At 38.1% G+C, this 20,634-nt stretch overlaps 2 protein-coding genes across 2 annotated transcripts; both read right to left on the bottom strand.

Moving 5' to 3' along the window:
• Positions 1–394: 394 nt before the first annotated feature.
• LOC116214428 lies at positions 395–5,752 on the bottom strand. The gene is made up of 4 exons (XM_031549835.1): positions 5,590–5,752; positions 5,284–5,412; positions 1,505–1,512; positions 395–1,282 (listed from the first exon to the last, which is right to left on the bottom strand). The coding sequence occupies exons 1-4, from the start codon at positions 5,750–5,752 to the stop codon at positions 839–841; spliced, it is 744 nt and encodes a 247-aa protein (XP_031405695.1). The 3' UTR covers positions 395–838.
• A 10,950-nt stretch (positions 5,753–16,702) lies between these two features.
• Positions 16,703–19,897, bottom strand: LOC116213299 (receptor-like protein 6). Its single transcript, XM_031548179.1, has one exon. The coding sequence runs from the start codon at positions 19,824–19,826 to the stop codon at positions 16,959–16,961; it is 2,868 nt and encodes a 955-aa protein (XP_031404039.1). The 5' UTR covers positions 19,827–19,897; the 3' UTR covers positions 16,703–16,958.
• Between the last annotated feature and the right edge of the window lie 737 nt (positions 19,898–20,634).

Below are 20,634 nucleotides of genomic sequence, written 5' to 3'. Positions count from 1 at the left end.
CTTAATTCAAATATTCACACTGACACAGACCAAATTCTTTACATCGATGAAATTGCGCAATGTAACACTAACTTTGTAGTCAATTTTCTCCTGATGAAAAGTTCTTCTTTTTACAACTGGAAACAGAGTACTTCCTCCCAACAGATGGAAAGTACCAAAAATCAAGAAAGTAATAGAGTAGAATAACAGAATTTAATTTCACCAGCAGAGGACATTTATTATCATCGAACATAATAGCAAGTTAGCCTGATAATATGTCTTTTAGCATCTTCTGCTGCTCCAACTTATCCTTCTTCTTGATCTTTCAAGATTCCGACTTCCCATTATAACTGCAGCAAACTTCGAAGACTGTTCATCTTGCAAACCATGACCTTTTCCTTGCCCCTACCCCTGCCCCTCTGGTGGCAGTACAGCAAAACGGGGTTGGTCCTCCAAAGCTTGGGGCAGAGCACGGGGTCGATAGGTCATTACGTTGTCTTCTTGTGACAAATTGACCATGCTAGGATGGGCTCTAGAAGTCCCAATAGTTTGGTTCACAGATAACTTTGAATTCACACGCACTAACCAAAATATGTGATACTCATTGGTGAATGATGTCCAGGCAATAACGAAGCCGTGACCAACCACTAAAGCCTTTAATAGGCTTCCTTGGATCTCCTGACTTGACAGCTTGTAAAAGGAGATATTAGACTCTCAACATAATCCTCGTAATCAAATTGCAGGGAAACTCGCCGATCTTAAGGCAATCCCTTGTACCTTTGTCTGGATCAAATATAGTTAGCTCCACATGCCCTAAATGAAAGAGAACTTTCCCATCCTTCCGAAACCAAAGTGGGTCTCATAAATAGTGCTGAGCAGGGGACTCCTCGATCAAAAAGCTGCAATACCTAGTCCAAGATGATTTTACTGGATAGTCTCTCAGTATCCAACCCTCAAAAGTGAAACTCTTGAATCCAGTCCAGTTATCTGGATATACAAAGAGACAATCTTCTAAAATCATTATACCTTCAAGAACTGTATCCAGATCGAGCAACAGTGGGGACACCAGCCTCCCAAATGTCTCGTCCGCAACATTGAAAGAGACGATCATACTGTCCAAATCACTACGATCTCTTCCTACTAGCCAATGCAGAGATCCATTCAGAAAAAGTCCTCTAGAGGTAACATAAGGAATGAATTCATACTTCGTCCTCCTCCAGGAATTTGTCTTGCAGGAGTATATCTCGACAATAGTATTATCCGATAGAAAACCATAGCAGGCTGATGAACCCTTGAACAACTTCTAGTCATTTGTCGAGGAATCATAACCGAACCCATAGAAGTATTCACGTCCCGAGATATCAGGGCCAGGGCTGGGTAGCTCATTTCAAGCACCAGTTGTCGGACTCCACAGGATGAAACTTTTAAAATCAACAAGCAAACATACCAGGCCATTACACGAACCCACGATCTCTATGAACTATTCCAGGCTTGAAACTATTGATGGATGCTTGATATCCCTAACTGTAGTACCTGTTGAAACAAAAGAAGTATAGAATAATGAATTAAACCACTGAGCTCAACCGAAAAGACTAGCCTATATAAGGTGAGAGTAGTCCATTTAGTCTGTAAAGTCTGCCCACACCTTGCAACTTGTTTCAGTTCAAAACATTCGTTCCTAGTCCACCACTTCGCGGAGAATTCCCTCCATTGTTGGGTTTGTTACAAATTTCCCCCCAATTTTATTACTCTTACAATTTAATCCCTGTGATTTTTTGCCGTTGTCCCAATTTATCTGCATTTTCCTTGCAAAGAGGCAGAACTAGAAGCCCCTGCCAATACCGCCGAGCTACCCGACTTTCATCTATAAAAAAAAAAAACAGAGAGAGAGAGAGAGAGAGAGAGAGAGAGAGAGAGAGAGAGAGAGCTATCTGACTTTCGTGCAACCAATGAAGCTCAAGTGTGTCAACAAAGTTCGGGAGCAAGTATCTCCTTTTGATAATCCCGTGGCTCCGAGTCAGGCCTCTGGTAGAGTATGGTTGTAGAGAGTTCGGATGTTTCCTGTCAACTAGGGTGCAAAGCTAGTGTTAAATCTGTTCTTGTTAGTGGATGCTGGCATTGGCCAAGATCATATGATCCTCGAGCTGATGTATCCATGATTTAGCTTCTGAGTATTTATTTTATTTATTATTTATTTTTACTGCAAGTGATCAGTTAGTTTGTCCGACTCTTCATGGGACTAGTAAGTACACTACTATTAGTGCCTAGAGATGTCTCAGGTCACGAGGACCAAAGGTGGTGTGGAGTGGTGCTGTGTGTGCCGGATAGATTAAGCACCAAAAGCAAACTGGTTAAGTGGAGGGTCGCACTTGATGCTGAAGAATTTGAGTTTTGCAGGGCATGAAGCAAGGAATATAAGCAATTGCGTCAATCTCCAAACTAAACGAACCATGAGTTCCACACTCGGTCTTGACTTGAGATGCGCTTTTAGCTACCTCAAAATTGGACGGGACCACTCTCGAACCTAACTAAAATGAGGCGAACTTTTGGCAACCTTGAAACTGCACATGGCGTGGTATGAGCCTACATGTACCGATGTACGTACTGAAACTTAACTCGTTCTAATATCATATAAAATTTCCACTATGAACGTAAGCGATTGAGCCCATCTACTACTCAAAAATTCGAGCTGAGAGGTTGTGGTATCCAATCAAAACTCAATTCAACTCTAAAACCAAACGCAATTTAACTTCTGAGTTTTTATTTATTTATTTATTTTTGCTGCAAGTGATCAGTTAGTTTGTCTGACTCTTCACGGGACTAGTAAGTACACTACTGTTAGTGCTTGGAGATGACTCTTCAAAGGTGGCATATAGTGGTGCTGTTTGTGCCGGATAGATTAAGCACCAAAAGCAAAATGGTTAAGTGGAGGGTCGCACTTGATGCTGAAGAATTTGAGTTTTGCAGTGCGTGAAGCAAGGAATATAAGCAATTGCGTCAATCTCCAAACTAAACGAACCGCGAGTTCCACACTCGGTCCTAACTTGAGATGCGCTTTTAGCTACCTCAAAACTGGACGGGAGCACTCTCGAGCCTAACTAAAATGAGGTGAACTTTTTTGCAACATCGAAACTGTACATGGCGTGGTATGAGCCTAGATGTACGTATGGAAGCTTAATTCGCTCTGATATCATATAAAATTTCCACTATGAATATAAGCGATTGAGAACATCTCCTACTCAAAAACTCGACCTGATAGGTTGTGGTACCCAATTTCCTATAAACTACTGAGTTCTCTTTAACTTTTTCACGTGGGATTTAGTCTCTATACTCATGATAACCTCTTCTTTGTAGAGTTACTTACGGAATTTGGAGAAGTCTATCAGTTCAAGTTGGTCTACATAGGCTGCAAGAGGGATTGGGACACAGAGCTGCAATGGATTTCCTTGCTTAAAGGCAGTAGATTGGATATAATATGCTTGAAACTATTGTGGACACAATATGGAAGGAATGTAATGTTAGGATTTTCAAAATATGTGTCGTCTCCTTTTTGTATTAGTGCAAAAAATTTTGGATGAGGTGAGAGTGAGAGTTTTGTTTTACCAAATGTCTCTTTTAAGCTGGTACAGTTGGTTATAATTCAGAGATTGGCTGTTGTTATAATGGTTCCTTAATTGGGCTGAATTGAGTTTTTATGCCGTGGGTTTGGGCTTATTCGGGTAGATTGCTTGTGGTGCTTTTGTAAATATCTTTTTTTTTTTTTGTGAGGGGGGGGGGGGGGGGGGGGGTGTGGCTGGCGGAGGAGAGTTCGAGCGCTTCAATTGGATGAGGGAAAATTGCATAGACTAGGCATCCAATTGTGCGGGGGCGAGGTCACCTCAAGTTTTCAATGCCATTTTTAAAATGAGTAAATTAATGATTTGGTCCTCTAAAGTTGCATATTACATTAAATTTGACATCAAGAAATTTTTACATTAAATTGAACTTCGAGAGATTAAGTATAGATCAAATTGAATCTTGAGAGATTAAGTGTACATCAAATTCGACTTTAAGAAATTTTTTACATTAAATTGAATCTTGAGAGATTAACTGTTCATCAAATCCAACCTTCAGTCAGAATGCCGTACATCAAGACATACATCTCTTATGTATAAAAATATGCATGTGCTCTGCCAACTCTTTTTTTCCTTTTTCTTTTCTCCTTCTCTCTTGATGTCTAGGTCTTCTTTTATGGTGGGTAGGTATCAATATTTGGGGCTTTGTCTCAATTTGGAAAAATGCTCTCAGTTTATGTAGTAGCCTTTTCTATTGTTCCAGTGATGATGAATCCCATGTTAATTCATTAACAGCACTGTTGTTTCCCTAGGAGATGCAAGCGAGAGACGGTTTTTCTATTCCTTTAAATGCAAATGTTTTAAACGAGTTTTGCCTCAATTGCTAGTGCGATTTTTTTCTTTGGTGTCCAATTTTGATTCTAATGAGAAAATAGAAAATATTTTCTTGTTTAGTTTTGCTTTTGCAAATCTTTATGCTTACTAGTTGGTTTGTAAATACATTTGATAACTGGGTTTAGAAAGCTCAATCAAACTGTTCTATTGATTCGTAGTACTTTTAAGCTTTAATTTAGTTTTGTTGGAAAATATGATTGCGCGGGGGTAAGATGAGTAATAAGAGAGGGAATGATTAAAATTGAAATTAAATAAATATATAATATCATAAAGCAATGGGAAGGGGCAATATGATGGAAGAAAACAATCAAACAATGCCACATTAGCTGTTGAATACCATATCATATTTTTCCATCCAGTTTTGGATTGTATTATGACGGAAGGTCGGATTTGATATACACTTAACTCTCAAGGTTTAATTTGATGTAAAAAAATTTTGAGATCGGATTTGATGTACACCGAATCTCTCAAGATTCAATTTGATGTACACTTAATATCTCAAAATTCAATTTGATATAAAAATTTCTTGAGGTCGATTTGATGCATACTTAATCTCTCAAGGTTCAATTTGATGTAAAAAATTTATTGAGGTTAGATTTGATGTAACATGCATCTCTCGAGGATCAAATCATTAATTTACTCTTTTTAAAAGTCTGGTCACGACATGCTACATTTGACAGAAAACTTCAGCTTTTATGCGATGATGTATTAAATTTAAAACGCGTGTTAAAAGGTGAAATTATTGAAAAATATTGTTGTGTGGTGCAATTTTCCCACAAAATTAATGACACGGAGGACAATGATTTTGGCATGCCCTGTTGACGTTAGTAACAATAGCATCCAGTCATCCAAAAACCCGGATGGTGGAAGTTGCCATTGTTGACTGGCCGATGGTGAACACCAAAGGCAATGGTGGACATTGTCATCGACGAGAACTGGCTGTCATGCTCGTGGTCGGTGCCACTCAACCAGGCAACGTAATAGACTGCCAATTTTTAATCCATTCAGTACAGCGGTATAGTTTTATGCTGAGAAAAAGAGAGTTTTGGTCCTAAACCTTTGGAGCTATTGCCACTTTTGTCCTAAACCTATTCCTTTTTTGTTTTTATCCTCAACCTTTCAACTTGTAGTCATCTGTCAAGAAATTACTAATCTGATTTACGGCCTCTGCTGAGGTAAAGTTGTCGGTTTGACTTCCCCTCTCCTTGCTGCCATGCAATGAGGCGCCTGCCGTCGTAAACCACGTTGTAGGGGCTCATTACGACCTGGTTCTTTGCCTCCTCTCGAATCAATCGCTTGATGTCGGTGAGTACAACATAGGACATACTCGTTGGATTGTTCTAGTAGTTGATAATGATCGTTGGTTGTTGAGACGCGGTCCTTGTCCAGGCTATCGACCCACCACACTTGACCACGTAACTGCCATGAGAGTTAGGCTTGGCCAGGAATTGCCGTGTGGATCTAATTCGAAGCTTGCCCTTCAAGCCACATGGAGACTTTCTTTGTCCCATCGATCAGAGAAAAAAACCACAACCGCCCATCATTACAATAATTTGCATTGCCATGTGTATAGCTCAATATTGACCGGTGCGCAATCATGATCAATTTACGCGAATAAAATGAAAATTGGTGTAATTATATATAGCTCTTTTTGGACATATAGTAATATATATAATAAAAAATCAAATTTTCACTTCATAAGAAGCTTTCATTCCGTGTTATGTGCGGCTTTTTTTTCGATTAACTATCATTATTTTTTCATAATTTTGGAACATATATAGATTTTCTCATATAGATAAATGAGATTTTTTATTAGTTAAATTCTAATAAATAGTATTAGTAATAGAGAAAAAGTTATATAAAAGTCAATCAAGAATTGAATGTGCGGCAAAAAGAAAAAAAAGGAAGAAAAAGAATGAAGCTATTATATACATACATATATATATATATATATAAAAGATGTAGTTGCCACAGCAAAGTATATATAAATTGCATATATATATATATATATATATACTTGCCGCACCAAATTAAATATATATAGATTATAATGGTTATATATATAATATATTAAAAGAATGAAGATATTATATACATATATATAAGATGTAGTTGCCGCAGCAAAGTATATAGAGATTGCATATATATATATATATATATATATATATATAGTTGCGGCACCAAATTAAATATATATAGATTATAATGGTTAGTATATATATATATATATATATATAAAGTATATATATATATATTAAATATATAGTTTCTGTTTTTTGATAATTCAACTTCTTTGTATATAGCTCCCTACCTAGCCAATTATCATTTAAAGTAGAACCCATATTCTATATATAATTTAAACTCTTTTTCCTTTCTTCCCAAAATTTTTCTTTTTCTTAATTCAATTTTGATTTGTTAAACGAATTTTTTATTTGTAAATTCAAAATTGATTATTTCGATATTGATCGTCTTGGCAGGATCTCCACTTCACTTCCATTATGAGTATCGCTTCAGAAGCTATAAGACTTTTATGATTTCTATGCCTTATATATATCTTTTTTATTCTTATTTCATAATTTAATGAAAACCATTTCTCCATAAACTTCGAGTTCGATAGTTTTATTTGTTTATTATTATTCTTTGATTGAGTTTTCATTCGTAGAATGAAATTTTCAATGCAAATTTCAAACCAACTGCTTCGATATTGATCATTTAAGTATCTTCTCCAATCTTTTTTCTTGGTTGAACTTCGATTTGTTGAATGATTTTAAATGCAAAATTGAAATTTATTATTTCGATATTGATTGTTTTGATATGATCTCTATTCCAATTCCATTATTGGTGTTGCTCAACAACTGTAAGACTTTTCTAATTTTTATACTTTGGATATTTCTTTTTCTAGGGCTGGAGGTGATTTGAGAAACCAATCCGCTTGTCAGCACCCAATTTCGGTCCATCGGCTCCAGGGGGGGCAAAATTGTCATTTTTCTATTTATCACCTTTTTTTAAAAAAAAAAATTAATTAATTAATTAATAATAATAAAAATAAATAAATAAATAAGAAAGAGGAAAGGAAAAAAAAAAGAAAGAAGGAAAGAAAAGAAAAAATCTCGGGCAGGGCCGGGCAAGGCCGGGCAGCATTGACCGACTGCCCGTGACCCGCCGGCCCTAATTTGAAAAAAAAAAAAAAGAGAGAGCGATTCGGGCAGTTCGGGCAGGCCGGGCAGGGGCCGGGCAGCTCTCGCCGGCTGCCCGCGATTCCCGCCGGCCCAGAGCGCCCAAATCGCTATTTTCGCGATTTTCGGCCGAATCGGTCGAAATCTTAACGGAAAAGGAAATGGAATCGCAATTAAATGGACAAAAATACAATTCAGGTGGGGAGGAACACGACCCAGCAAACGAAACCAGAAAATTGGATCTCGATTTGGCGAATTTTGAAGTCGGAGTTTCGGAGCTTTCGCCGGAAAACCGCAACCTTTTCCCCCGATTCCGACTGATTAAGCACCGGTGAGGTCCCGATCGACCACGGCGAAGCACCGGCGGCGCCCAGAGCTATCCCCCACGTCCATTCCGGCCGTCATCGAGGCATCCAGGGGGCGAGAACCGCCGGCCCCAGCCCCGTCGCCGCCGCTTTCCTCCCGATCCCGGCCGCCCTTCGGTTAACGGGCCTCGGCCCATTTCTCTTCCTTTGCAGGCTCGGCCCATTCAGGCCCAAGGTTCCCCAGTCCGGCCCAGCGCTCTTCCGGGCGGTTTTCCTTCGGGCGGTCCGGTCCGATCCGATCCGGTCCGATTCATCCGGCGATTTTTTTTTTATTTTTACAGAGAAGCCCTTCAACTTTCCGAACTAGGTAAATTTTCAACTTAGTGGCATGATTAGGGCTCCTTTCTTGAATATTATTGCTTGCTTGATGGATATAATGTGAAATGAGTATTCTTGGGTCGCGTGGGTGATCGAATTTGTCCCGAACTCGATTTTACGAACTTTCCATTTTGTCACATTTCAGCCCAGAAGACTCATTTTATTTTTTTCAGATCTGCACCGAACTCTAAAATTTATTTTCAACCAAGTCCCGGTCATTTTACTATTTTTCAATCAGTCCTTGGATTTTTCAGAATTTCTCAAGCACCCCAAAGGACTTTTCAAGTTGTTTCAGTTTAGTCCCTAGGCCATTTTTCACCCTTTTCAGATCTACCCCGAATTTCAAAATTTATTTTCAATCAAGTCCCAGTCATTTTACTATTTTCCAATCAGCCTTGGAATTCCCAGAATTTTCAAGAAACCCAAGGAACTTTTCGAGTTATTTCAGTTTAGTCCTGGGGCCATTTCTTTGTTTTCAGATCAGTCCCGATTTTCAATTTCATTTCAAATAAGTCCTAGGACATTTTCAGTAATTTTTTTTACAGTCCCCATTTTTTAGAATTTTCAAATCAGTCCCCAATATTTTCAGAATTTTCAAGTCAGTCCCTACTCTTTTAAAATCATTCAATTCAGTCTCCTGGACATTTTCTAAAATATCCGGCCCCTTTTTTACTTGGATCACCCACCGACAATGTATGTGCCCCATTTAAATACTTCATATTTGTAATTATGTGACCATGTCGGAAATTAGGGTTTATCGGGCGGTCAACTAATGGCCATCTCGACGGCCCGAAATCCGTAGACTAAAACATTCGGCAAGTTTTTTTAATTAACCTAAAATTTTACACACGGGATAATCGGGACGTTAAATTTGGCTAAATTAAATCACTTGATTTCTTTAAATGGATTGCATGAATTGATTAATAATTTGTAATCGCGTCGACAGTTTAAGAACTGTTAGTTATGCTCTTTTCAAAATTTACAATTTCAAAAGCACCGAGATACGTACAACGTAATCTTGATTTTCATGTACACATATTTACCGATTCAAGGGTATGATTACCGGTTCTTGTCCTGCCGTAATCCTAGCGTAGGTTTGTGCATAGAATTGGTCAAAACATGGAAAAACGGATTAATCACAAACTCGGCTTAAATCAAACATGGGCAATAGTCAAATAGAGGGTTAGGTTTTGGATTTTTAGGTGAAAATACTTTTAATCTGTAAAAACCATATTGTCGCGATACAAAATAATCTAAAAACAACCCACACATTCGAGACTTGACTATGGACATCACGTCTGTCGGGTCCGTTTAAATAATGCTGAATGCTACATACCCTATCCATCACCCCTTTTATTTGTTTTAAGGTAGGATTTGTATGCCAATATACCCGGTTAATAATCATATAATCCACGTAAATTCGGCGATAACAAAACCCCATTGATTGTTTATTTGAGCTTGCTTGTTACATCTTTTGCACTTGATTGTTATGCGGATCGAGCCTGATCCCTTAGGACTCGATTCACACTGGGTCCAACGCCCATAACCGTCGATCACGGGATCCAATACCCCCATACACCGAGTGCGCATTTAATTTAATTTTCGGTCTTTTTCAAACTATACGGTGAGCATGAGTGAAATCATGGCCGAATGCGAACCGACCGGGATTTAGTCATTGTAGTTTGTCTTTTATTTATTTGAGAGAACAATGTAAGGTTTTACATTATACATTTATTCATGTAAAATCCCGGTCGGAGAGTGGACGGTCAGAGTGTTTCTTCGAATTTACGGTGTCAAAACGCATAAGATGAGCGAAACTTAATAAAGTGGTAATTAAATTAAAATGGCAAGCCTAGACAAGCTAGAGTACCGAAAGGGCGTGTGGGATATAGGTCCACACGTAATAGAACCCCCGAATTCGGAATTTTCGGTTCCGTACAGACCATTGCCTTAGCATCTTAGGTGTACCCCGTACCCCTAGACCCGGGTAACTCGTCGGCCCTCGACTTTCGGGTCGTAAAATGGCAAGTGGCGACTCCTTCTCACGTGCGTCCGTCGCGCGTCCCCGGGAAGGTGGACACTCCCAAGCCGCGTTGCATTTAGGCGCGCGCATGCGTACCCCGACGAGACGAAATTCGGGTGGGCACACCGCTCCGACAGAAAAGAATCAATTTAGATAGTCCTTTGTGGCTTCAGTGGCGACTAGATCAACACGTTATTGCTTCAAGAGAAGTTCCCATCGAGGTTCACTATGAATTTTTGGGTATCTATCATGAGATTTATGAGCACTATCTAATAGTAAGAAGTGTAAAAAAAGAAATTCTTCGAATGTATTCTTATTTCATAATTTAATGGAAATGTTTTCTTCATGAACTATCAGTTCAATAGCTTTATTTATCTATTCTTATTCATTGGCTGAATTTTGATTTGTAGAGTACATTTTTTAATGCAAAAATTTCAAAATAATTATTATGGGTGTTGCTTAATAATTGAAAATCCTTCAGTATTTCCTTTTTATTATTATTATTTTATAATTCAATAAAGATCTTTCTTTCATCAACTTGGAATTCAATATTTTAATTAATTAATTTATTTTCATAAAGTTTGATTGAATAGTCATAACAATGATACTAAATTAATTTCTATAGTTTTAGATTCTTATTCATCAATTTCTAACTTTACATAAAATTCAATAATTTATATACATATATAATTTTACATTATTTACCGATACAAATAAGTTTTGATATTTCTAGTTATCTATCTTTAAGTTTTTCAATCCGTCTGCGTAACGCGCAGGTCTTCATCTAGTATATATATAATAAGAAGGGATTTTCCCTTCTCTTGTGCAGCCACATCGTCAAATTACAGTCCCTCTTGCGAAGCTACGTTGTTGTTTAAATTATGTAAATATTAAATATACCTCCTTTGTTATTAAGAGAAAGGAATATTCGATTATTAACCTTATTAGGAAGGGCAAATTACACAAGAAAACCTAAGTTTTGTAAAACGTCTCAGTTTTGTTCTAAATTTTATTTTGTAACGAAACAAACCATAAGTTTTCTAAATTGTCTCAAAAATGACATTCATTATAAATTCTTTCAATTTTGCATAGGTGGACTGTTAACTTCAGACATAAATTAATAAACAAATAAGATAGGTTAAATAAAAAAATTCAAATTTTCAAAAAATTCTCAATTTCATCATAAATTTGGTATGTAATAAAAAAAATCAGATGGTTTATCAGATGATGTGTAAATTTTGTGGGTCCCGTGAAGTCCACGTAAGCAAATAGACGGCAAACTTAACATAATGGAATTGGGAGGTCAAATCTGAGACGATTCTCAAAACATATAGTTTTTTTGTTATAAAATAAAATTTAGAACAAAACTGAGACGTTTTATAAAATTTAAGTTTTTTGTATAATTTTCCCTATTAGGAAAGCAACAAAAGGATTATTTAAAATACAGAAATTGAGCAACAAAATGACAACCAATATTATTAATAACATTCTTTTGATAGCATACATAACGGGCCAAAATACCACCTTTATATATATTTGATTTGATATCTATGAACTATATAATAGAATCTAAAGATGAGACACAATCTTGCATTATGGGAATACATATATGTTTTGATACTATGAAATATGTATTGTCATTTTTATTTGGCAGCTATTAATATATATATATATATATATATATTTGTTTGATATATTATAGGAATGTGTATATCTATAATTCAAGACATATATTGCACATACAAATTTAACATTATATCTTGGAGCTATATAAATAGGCGCCGTTTACACGGAATTTTTACTATTATATTTCTGTTTGCAAAGACGTGTTGGTATCTTTGCGGACTTTATATGTACATTATGTGCGTATCCACTACCAACACCAATCTATGTCAATTTGATCGTTTCAAAAAGGCTTCATTAGGTTTTCTTTTCACTTACTTTATTATGATATTTTGCTTGGAGAGATTATTATTTTCTTTTGGGTGATATATTTGCTCACAATTTTCCATTAAATTCATCTTTTCACACATTTGCATGAGAATTTTTTATTTTCTTTTGGTTAATATATTTGCTCACATGGCTTATATCTCAATTTTCTGTAATGAGTTTTTAATTCGCTTATATATTTATAACATTTTTCTCTACCAAAATAGTTTTTAATTCGCGTCTATATCTATAACATTTTTCTCTACCAAAATAATTAAAACATTATTTGTACGGTCTTCGTGCAACGTACGGCTATTCAACTAGTTTGTTTTGGAGAAACGAAACACATGATTGCTATCATTCCACTTGAAACCGACACAATGGTCGTAAACGCTGTCAGAATTCTCACCAGCTCAATGTCCATCCCTTTCATGACCACTTCAATGGAATCGTCATAGTTGTTCTCACCTATATATTTTAAGCCACCTTTCTCTTCGTTCTTCATGGCTTTCAGATTGGCAATGTATCAAACCGGCAATGGACCATGAAACTTGTTGTTGGAGATGCCGAAAATGCGCAGTTGTGGGAAGGAAAGATTAGTTCTCTTGGAACTCTCCAATGGAACATGGAACTTGTCGGATCTAAGAACAAGTACTTGCAAATCCAGAAGAGCGTCCAACCAATAAGGGAAGCGGCCCTCCAATTCATTTTCACCGAGATCCAAAACTTCCAAATTCTTGCAATGCACAAAAGATTGTGGCACTGTACCCCCAAGTTGATTTAGACTTAAGCGGATAGTCCTCAAGCTGTTTCCGGGGAAAAATATATCGGGTACCTGACCCACGAACTTATTTGTTCGGAGATCCAATACTAATAGGGAGGCCGACGAAATAGTGAGGAATGGAGCCAATCAAGCTATTATTTGACAGGTTGATTATCTCTAGCTGAGTGTCATTGCAGAGCTGATGAGGAATGTTTCCATTAAATTTTTTGTTTGAAATGGAATAGACTGACTAGTGGGTGGTGGAATCGCAAGTGGTCCTTCGAATTTGTTATTGGCTAAGTCAATGTTACGAGCACTTGAATTTGGAAGGAAGTCTATTGGCAACCATCCAGAAAAACTGTTCTTGGAGAGGCTCAAGTATGAAATTTGCGGAAGGAGGGGAATCCAGTGGATCCATTTGACTGCAAATCTAAAGTTTCCAAACTGTGGATGGCTCTTATAAACTAGTGTGGAAAAGTGCCATATATTTCATTGTAACTAGCATTTAAATAATATAAGCCAGTACAATTTGCTAGACATTGTGGTAGTGGGCCTTGCAGTAGATTGTCACTCAATTCCAATAGGGAGAGGTTGCTTAAATTTCCCAAACATGTCGGACTGATGCTGCTCAGCTTGTTATTTGAAAGCTGCAGAGATTTTAGGGAACTCACTTGGCGGATTGAAGATGGTAGCTCGCCAGAAAAATTGTTTGCTTGATGCATAAAATCGTGAGAGGTTGCTTAAATTTCCCAAGCATCTCGGAATGCTGCCATTGAGTTTATTATTTGAGAGGTCTAGATCTGTTAGTGAACTTAGTTGGCAAATTGAGGATGAGATCTCTCCCATGATATTGTTTGAACAAAGATACACTCTCTCCAGAACCATTCAGGGATCCGTCCACTAATCATCTTTCAGCAAGCTCCAAACCTACCAGCTCAGAGGAAGAGCTCAAGAAATATGGGACTTTAGTCAAGTTGCAACTCGGCAGTATCAAAATTTTCAGCTTCGGGAAGGAACAATTGCCATAGTTCTGCAACAATACATTCAGCTGAAAGAAAAATCGAATTAAACGCAGAAGAATCGTAATAACGATAAATAAAATTTTTTCATCTCATGAACATCGGATCGTAACTAGAAATCATATTTCGGGCGTGATATCACCTTTTATTCGAATTAAACAATGCGACCTATAGTTTCTACAAGGATAATCGAATTATACCTTTCGAGATCGAATCCTTTGTAGAAGATTGTAGCTGACCACTCGTGCGGCCTCTAGTCTCGCCCACACGAACTTGTTCATCTCCAAGGAATTGCGGCGGTCTTGGACGTCCTTTTGCAACCAAGAGAAAACCTTCTTTCTTTTTCTTTTTCTTTTTCTTTTGGTCTCAATCGGCTAGCTTGGAAAGAGTGGCAGCGGGCGCCCTTTTTTATTTTATTTTTTGCCGTGTGCCTTTCTTTCTTCTTTTTCTCTTTCGGTTCGTGCGTGTATTTAATGCCCCGCATTAATATATAAAACATATCCATATATATTTTACATAACGCCTCTAGGAATCAATTTGCAATTAATTAATTCACAATTAATTAATTTATTGCCAATATAATACCATTATACACGTAAATCATCTTACGACCAAAACTTGGAGAGAGAAAGACTATTACGTCCTCGATATAAGTTTTCACTCTATACTTTCTAATTATGAAAACTTTCCAAATAAGAAAGCTTTCGTATTTCCTTATAAGGATTCACTTCGTTATTGAATTTGACTCGGAATGTACTAGCAATCCTACAACTATATTGCAAGTCTAATCCGTGAATTAATTCCTAATTAACTGTCTTAATTATGCTCAATTCATCCTTGATTAAAACACATCATATTATGTATAACTAACTAGGTTCATCACTAAGTGGCGGTGAGATTATAATGCCAAACTCCTTTGACATTACCGGAAACTCTTTTCCATGACCAAAAGCATAAATCCAATATGCTCTTGGCTCCCAAAAATCATGAGTGACACCTAACGGCATGTCATGATAATCCAAATAGTGACGAATGTGCAATTTGAACCAATGATCATATATGCCATGCACTCGAGTCCCTTCATTGCAGATCTCGATCTAGTCAGGGCTATGATAAATGTCAAACCCTATAACTGACCATATGGAATCTCTCAGCTTCCATTCATAGACTATCAGGACTTAAATTAAAAACTCCTTCCTATTTAAGTCCAACCACCTTGGCCAATATGAACCAATGATCGTAGTTACTACTTTAGGATGCACGGAAAATCAATGTGACCAATCTAACTAACAGATGGTCCTAATTATACTAACGATATAGGATGCATGGTAATTCAATGTGATTAAGCTCGATAATACATGTAGAATTTACTCAATTCCGAGCTAACTGATAACTGGAAGACTGTAGATGAATTATTAATGAGTAGTATAGGACAGTGAAAGGTTAATATATATAAATTTGTGGTGGTGGATTGCTGTGGAGTCAGTCAACCCCAGTCTTCTTGAGAAAACGATCTTCAATTTTTCATTTTTCCTTCTTTGAAATTTTTTGGCTGTGGAAGCCTATTCAATTTGGTGTGTAGACTAAGGCAACTGACCAAATTCATCATATGTTCTAGTCTGAATTGCTATAACTAATAGATTCATATGACTTCACATAAACAGTTTGTTCAACGGGATACTTTTCCCGCTCTGTTAATTTGGAGAGATTATAGTTGCGTAAGTTGCATTTGTCATCAATCTTTCTGCTGACCTGAAGCAAACCGCGCATATAACCCGTTCTCTTTTGTTAAATTCAACACTTGATATGGCTCAGGACGTCCAATAAAGTTTCGGTTAAGTATTAGAACGTATTAAGTGCTCTGGACTTTATTAGGATGGACCTTTCTAGGTTTAAGTAAGAAATTTTGAGGTCGAAATTCCAACAAAGAGGGGAGACCATAAAATCATGACTTTTTGTGGTATGCGTTTATGAATTTGATCACTAGATGGGGAAGTTTAACTGAGTTGCTGAGTTTCCAGAGAGGTCTCGAAACTGCACATGATGTAATCTGAATTATTTACGTTGCCTCGGTTAGTTGAGTAGATGTATTGAGACAAGCAGGGGATCAGCCTAAAAATCTGCACTGATAGTCTGGAAAGGTGTGAGCTCGGCCAGAAGATCAGTGCTCCTGTCTTACGTACAAAGGAAAACTCATTATTCCAATTGAGTTACTTAGACTTTCCCAAGAGCGGAGCATCAAAGGTACAAAACCATCTTCGTATTCTTTCCTAATTGTTAACACTTGACTTGAAACATGAATTAAGCTTTTACATTTGTATTGTGCTTGTTGTAGGTGATAACATGAATTTTTCCTCGACCTATATCATTTTGATTTGGAATGTTGTTACCAGGCTGCACACAAAGGCAGGAACAGGGGTCTGTGGGAATGTTGAATTCCAGATACTCTGAACAACTTATGATTATTAACGGAATTGTAGGACAATGAGGCTCCAGTCGTCGCTCAAAATTTTGGAGTTATGAAATCTGCATGCATAATGCGAGTCTGGCTGACACACGGAGCCAGTAATCTTCACTTTGTTAGATTTGGCTCCAAAAATTTATAACTGGTGGAAGTGAGTCCAGCTAAGTCTAAAAAATCAAAACGGACTCTGATAAGATGGCTTTGATTAAATCAGACTCTTCAATATATATTATGGAGGCAAAAGGAATATTCCATATTATGATTAAGACTCGGCTGAGAGCACACATTATTATTGCCAGTTCACTTCAAACAAAAAAAAAATTAAAATCAAAGACTCCATGTACCATCTTTTGCTTCGTCCCCCTTCTCATTGGCCTCTGGTGCTCCTCCTGAATATTTCACAATTTTGCATATGGAGAAAACTAAGTTATTGCAAAATCTGTCATTAAACCGTGTATGTTAATGATTGATCTGTCATGAAATAAGTACCGCATGACTTCTAGGAGCCGCTTTTTGCTTTTTCTTTTTTCTGTTTGTCATTCTGTATATTTTCCTCTCAACCATTCTTGCCAACCACCTTGGTCTCATGGTTTCCTGCATAATGTACCACGCTGATATCCCGAGTGCAAGTCCGCATCCGTAGCCCATTGGCACTGCCCTCCATTCAATCCAACGTCCCGATTTAGCCTCCTCATCTCCTTTTCCTGGGGGAGTTAAAGGCGGTGACTGCTGTGTGTCAGTCCCGCATGCTTTCGGCAGGGGATGCCCGCACAGGTTGGGATTCCCGTCAAAGGAGTGGTCGAAGGTGTCAAATTGTGTGCTTCGAGGAATCTGTCCCACGAGCTGGTTATTCGAGAGATTCAAGTACGACAGTGACGAAAGATCTGCCAAATCTCTAGGGATCTCCCCGTTGAGTTTGTTCGAGGAGAGGTCCAACCATTCAAGATTAGTTAGACTGCCTACGGAGGAAGGGATGTTGTTGGTCAGATTGTTGTGAGAAAAGTTGAGTCCCTTGAGTGCCTTCAGATCTCCGATTATTTCAGGGATCTCTCCTTCGAAGAAGTTCCTTGAGAAGTCGATGGTCGTAAACACATTTAGAATTTTCACCAGCTCAATCTCGAACCCTTTCATGACCACCGCAATGGAATCTTGATAGTATCCATGTTTCTTCTCCATATATTGTGAACCGCTTATCTCATCATTCTTCATGGCTTTAAGTTTGGCAATGTATTCAGCAGGCAGTTGACCGGAAAAGCTATTGCCAGAGAGGTCTAAAATGCGTAAGTTTGGGAAGGGAGGACTGATTCCCTTTGCATTATCCACTGCACCATGAAACTTGTTGGATCTAAGAACAAGTACTTGCAAATTCGGAAGAGTTTCCAACCAATAAGGGAAGGGGCCCTTCAACTCATTTTCGCTCAGATCCAAAACCTCCAAGTTCGTGCAATGTGCCAAAGATCGCATCAATGTACCTCCGAGTTGATTTTGACTTAAATGGATTGTTGTCAAGTTGTTTCCCGGAACAAATATCTCTGGTATCTGACCAACAAGCTGATTTGCTCGGAGATCCAATACTGACAGAGAGGCAGTGAGATTGATGAAACAGTGAGGAATGGAGCCGGTCAAGCTATTATTCGACAGGTTGATGATCTCCAGTCCAGTGGCATTGCATAGCTGATGAGGAATGTCTCCACTAAAATTATTGTTTGAAGTGAAGTAGTAATTGATGGTGGGTGGTGGAGTCGGAAGTGGTCCTTCAAAATCATTGTCGGAGAGGCTTAAGTATGAAAGCTGCGGAAGGGGAATTTCAATGACTCCGTGGAACTTGTTCGACTGCAAATCTAGATAATTCAAGCTGTACATGGTAGTAGTTAACCAGTGTGGGAAAGTGTCATACATTCTGTTGAAGCTAACATTTAGGTCAAGCAAGAACGTACAATTTGCTAAAGATTGCGGCAGTGGACCTTGTAATAGATTGTTGCCCAAGGCCAACTGAAAGAGGCTGCTTAAATTTCCCAAACATGCTGGAATGGTGCCGTCAAATCTGTTATTCGAGAGCTGTAGAAACCTTAGTGAACTTACTTGACAGATTGATGACTGGATCTCTCCACTGAGATTATTTGATGAGAGATCCAACTCTGTCAACGCGTCCCATCTTACTCTCCAGAACCATTCAGGAATCCGTCCTCTGATCATATTCTCAAAGAGGTACAATACTACCAAATTTTTGGAAGAGCTCAAGAAATATGGGAACTCAGTCAAGTTGCAACCAGTCAGTGCCAACACTTTGAGACTCGGGAAGGAACAGTTGCCTTTGTTTTGCAACAATACGCTGAGGTTCCGCGAAAGCCAAAGGAGCTGGAGATTTTTGAGGGGTTCAAACATTTCGAAGTCCACGGTACCGCTATGGTTGATACCACCGAGGTCCAAGTGGGTGAGGCGGTCAAGGTTTCCAAGTGTCGGTGGGATGGGACCGGTAAATTCACTTAAAGACAGGCTCAAAAAGTTCAAGGAGGTCAGGTTCCCCAACAAAGCTGGAATCGACCCGTGGAACTTTGTCGATGATACCTCCAAGGAGATGAGCTGACCCGTCCAGTTCGTCTGGGGAAGAGTTCCCATGAGATAATTATTATTAGAAAGAGAGAGATTGCGAAGGTTTGGGAGATGGAAGATGTCAATTGGGAATATGCCTTGCAGATTGCAGGCACGAAGACTCAAAGAAGTCAGAGTGGAAGAGAGGTTTGTTAAGGAAGTAGGAGAAATTCTAGACATGTCGACACCATCAAGAGCAAGTACCCTCAGCTGAGTGAGATTACTGGTAAGCCTTTTGAAGCTATGATCATCTTCTATTGTTAGATTACTTTTATAGGGGTAGACAGAGCCAGAAAGATCGAGTGCATTTAGTTTGGAAAGGTGAGAGATTTCTACAGGAACAGGCCCTGAGAATCTAGAAGAAGAGAGACTGAGATGCTCCATTCCACTAAAAGTACCGAACCTGGGTGAAATTTCTGAGCCCAGGAAATCATTACCAGCTAGGTTGAGCCCCTGAAGATTGGGGAGCGAGAAGAGGGTGCTGTTAGAGTCGAGGGCTCCTCGGAGCCAACTGCAACTGAGGTCGAGGCCAATCACGTAATTTGTTGCCATGTGGCATGTGACACCATCCCATGAGCAGCAGTTAGTTCCGTTCTTCTTCCACGAGGCCGTCTTCGGATATGAATTCGAAGTGCCACAATGGCTCATAGAGGCATCCCTTGCTATGATGAATGAGTTGCTGAACTGAAGCAGGGCATCGCACTCACCGATATGGCTCGGGTGATGTTGGGACGAATAATGGGATGACATGATGGGATCAGCGACAACTCTGGAGTATAACGGCAAAGAGAGGAAGAGGACAAGGAAGAGAGAAATATTCATCGTCCTCATCTTTTAACCTTTGTGATGGAATACTGAATGAGGATGGCGAAGGGAATATATATTATCTATTACTTCTATAAAAGAAACATTGACAGCTGAGATAATACATATACAGTCAATTCCCATTATTCCACGAGGTCGTCGTTTTCAGAGAAGAAACGGTGGGTTCTGTACACGCACTACACTTCAGAGTCATTTGAATCAAATTAGCGTTCTTCCCGGCAAGAAGCAATTGACACCTGAGGAATTTCTCTTTTCCTTTTTCGACTTTTTGGCTATGGAAGAATGTTCAACGCCTATCTTTTCTGACGGGTTATAAGAAGACTTTAATGGACACTTTTTTGGTTTACGTTGTCTCTATGGATGTTTGACTATTCTACATTAAATATTGCCATTCACAACATATACATTTGTTACCTTGTTATCTTTGTACACTTCAAAAAATTGATTAGCGAATTTCTTCGCGTCCATAAAAAATTATATTTGGTTTTAGAATTAAGTAAAGTTAAGTTTTGATTTTAATTGGGTTGTAATGATTGTATTGTTGAATTATGAGAAAAAGTGTGAAAAAGTAATGAATAGTTGAGAAAATGTAATGATTGTATTGTTGAATTATAGAAAAAGTAATAGATAGTTGAAAGAATTTAATATTAAAAATTAAATTGAATGGTTAAAAAATTGAAGAAAAAGAAAAATGTAATAATTGTGTGGTTGATTTTTATTGTATAGTGAGTAG

This window comes from Punica granatum, chromosome 7 (assembly GCF_007655135.1).
Source record: "Punica granatum isolate Tunisia-2019 chromosome 7, ASM765513v2, whole genome shotgun sequence".
In the NCBI taxonomy this organism is placed as follows: Eukaryota; Viridiplantae; Streptophyta; class Magnoliopsida; order Myrtales; family Lythraceae; genus Punica; species Punica granatum.
Note: the sequence above shows the minus strand (reverse complement) of the source record. Positions and strands in the feature narration are given on the sequence as shown.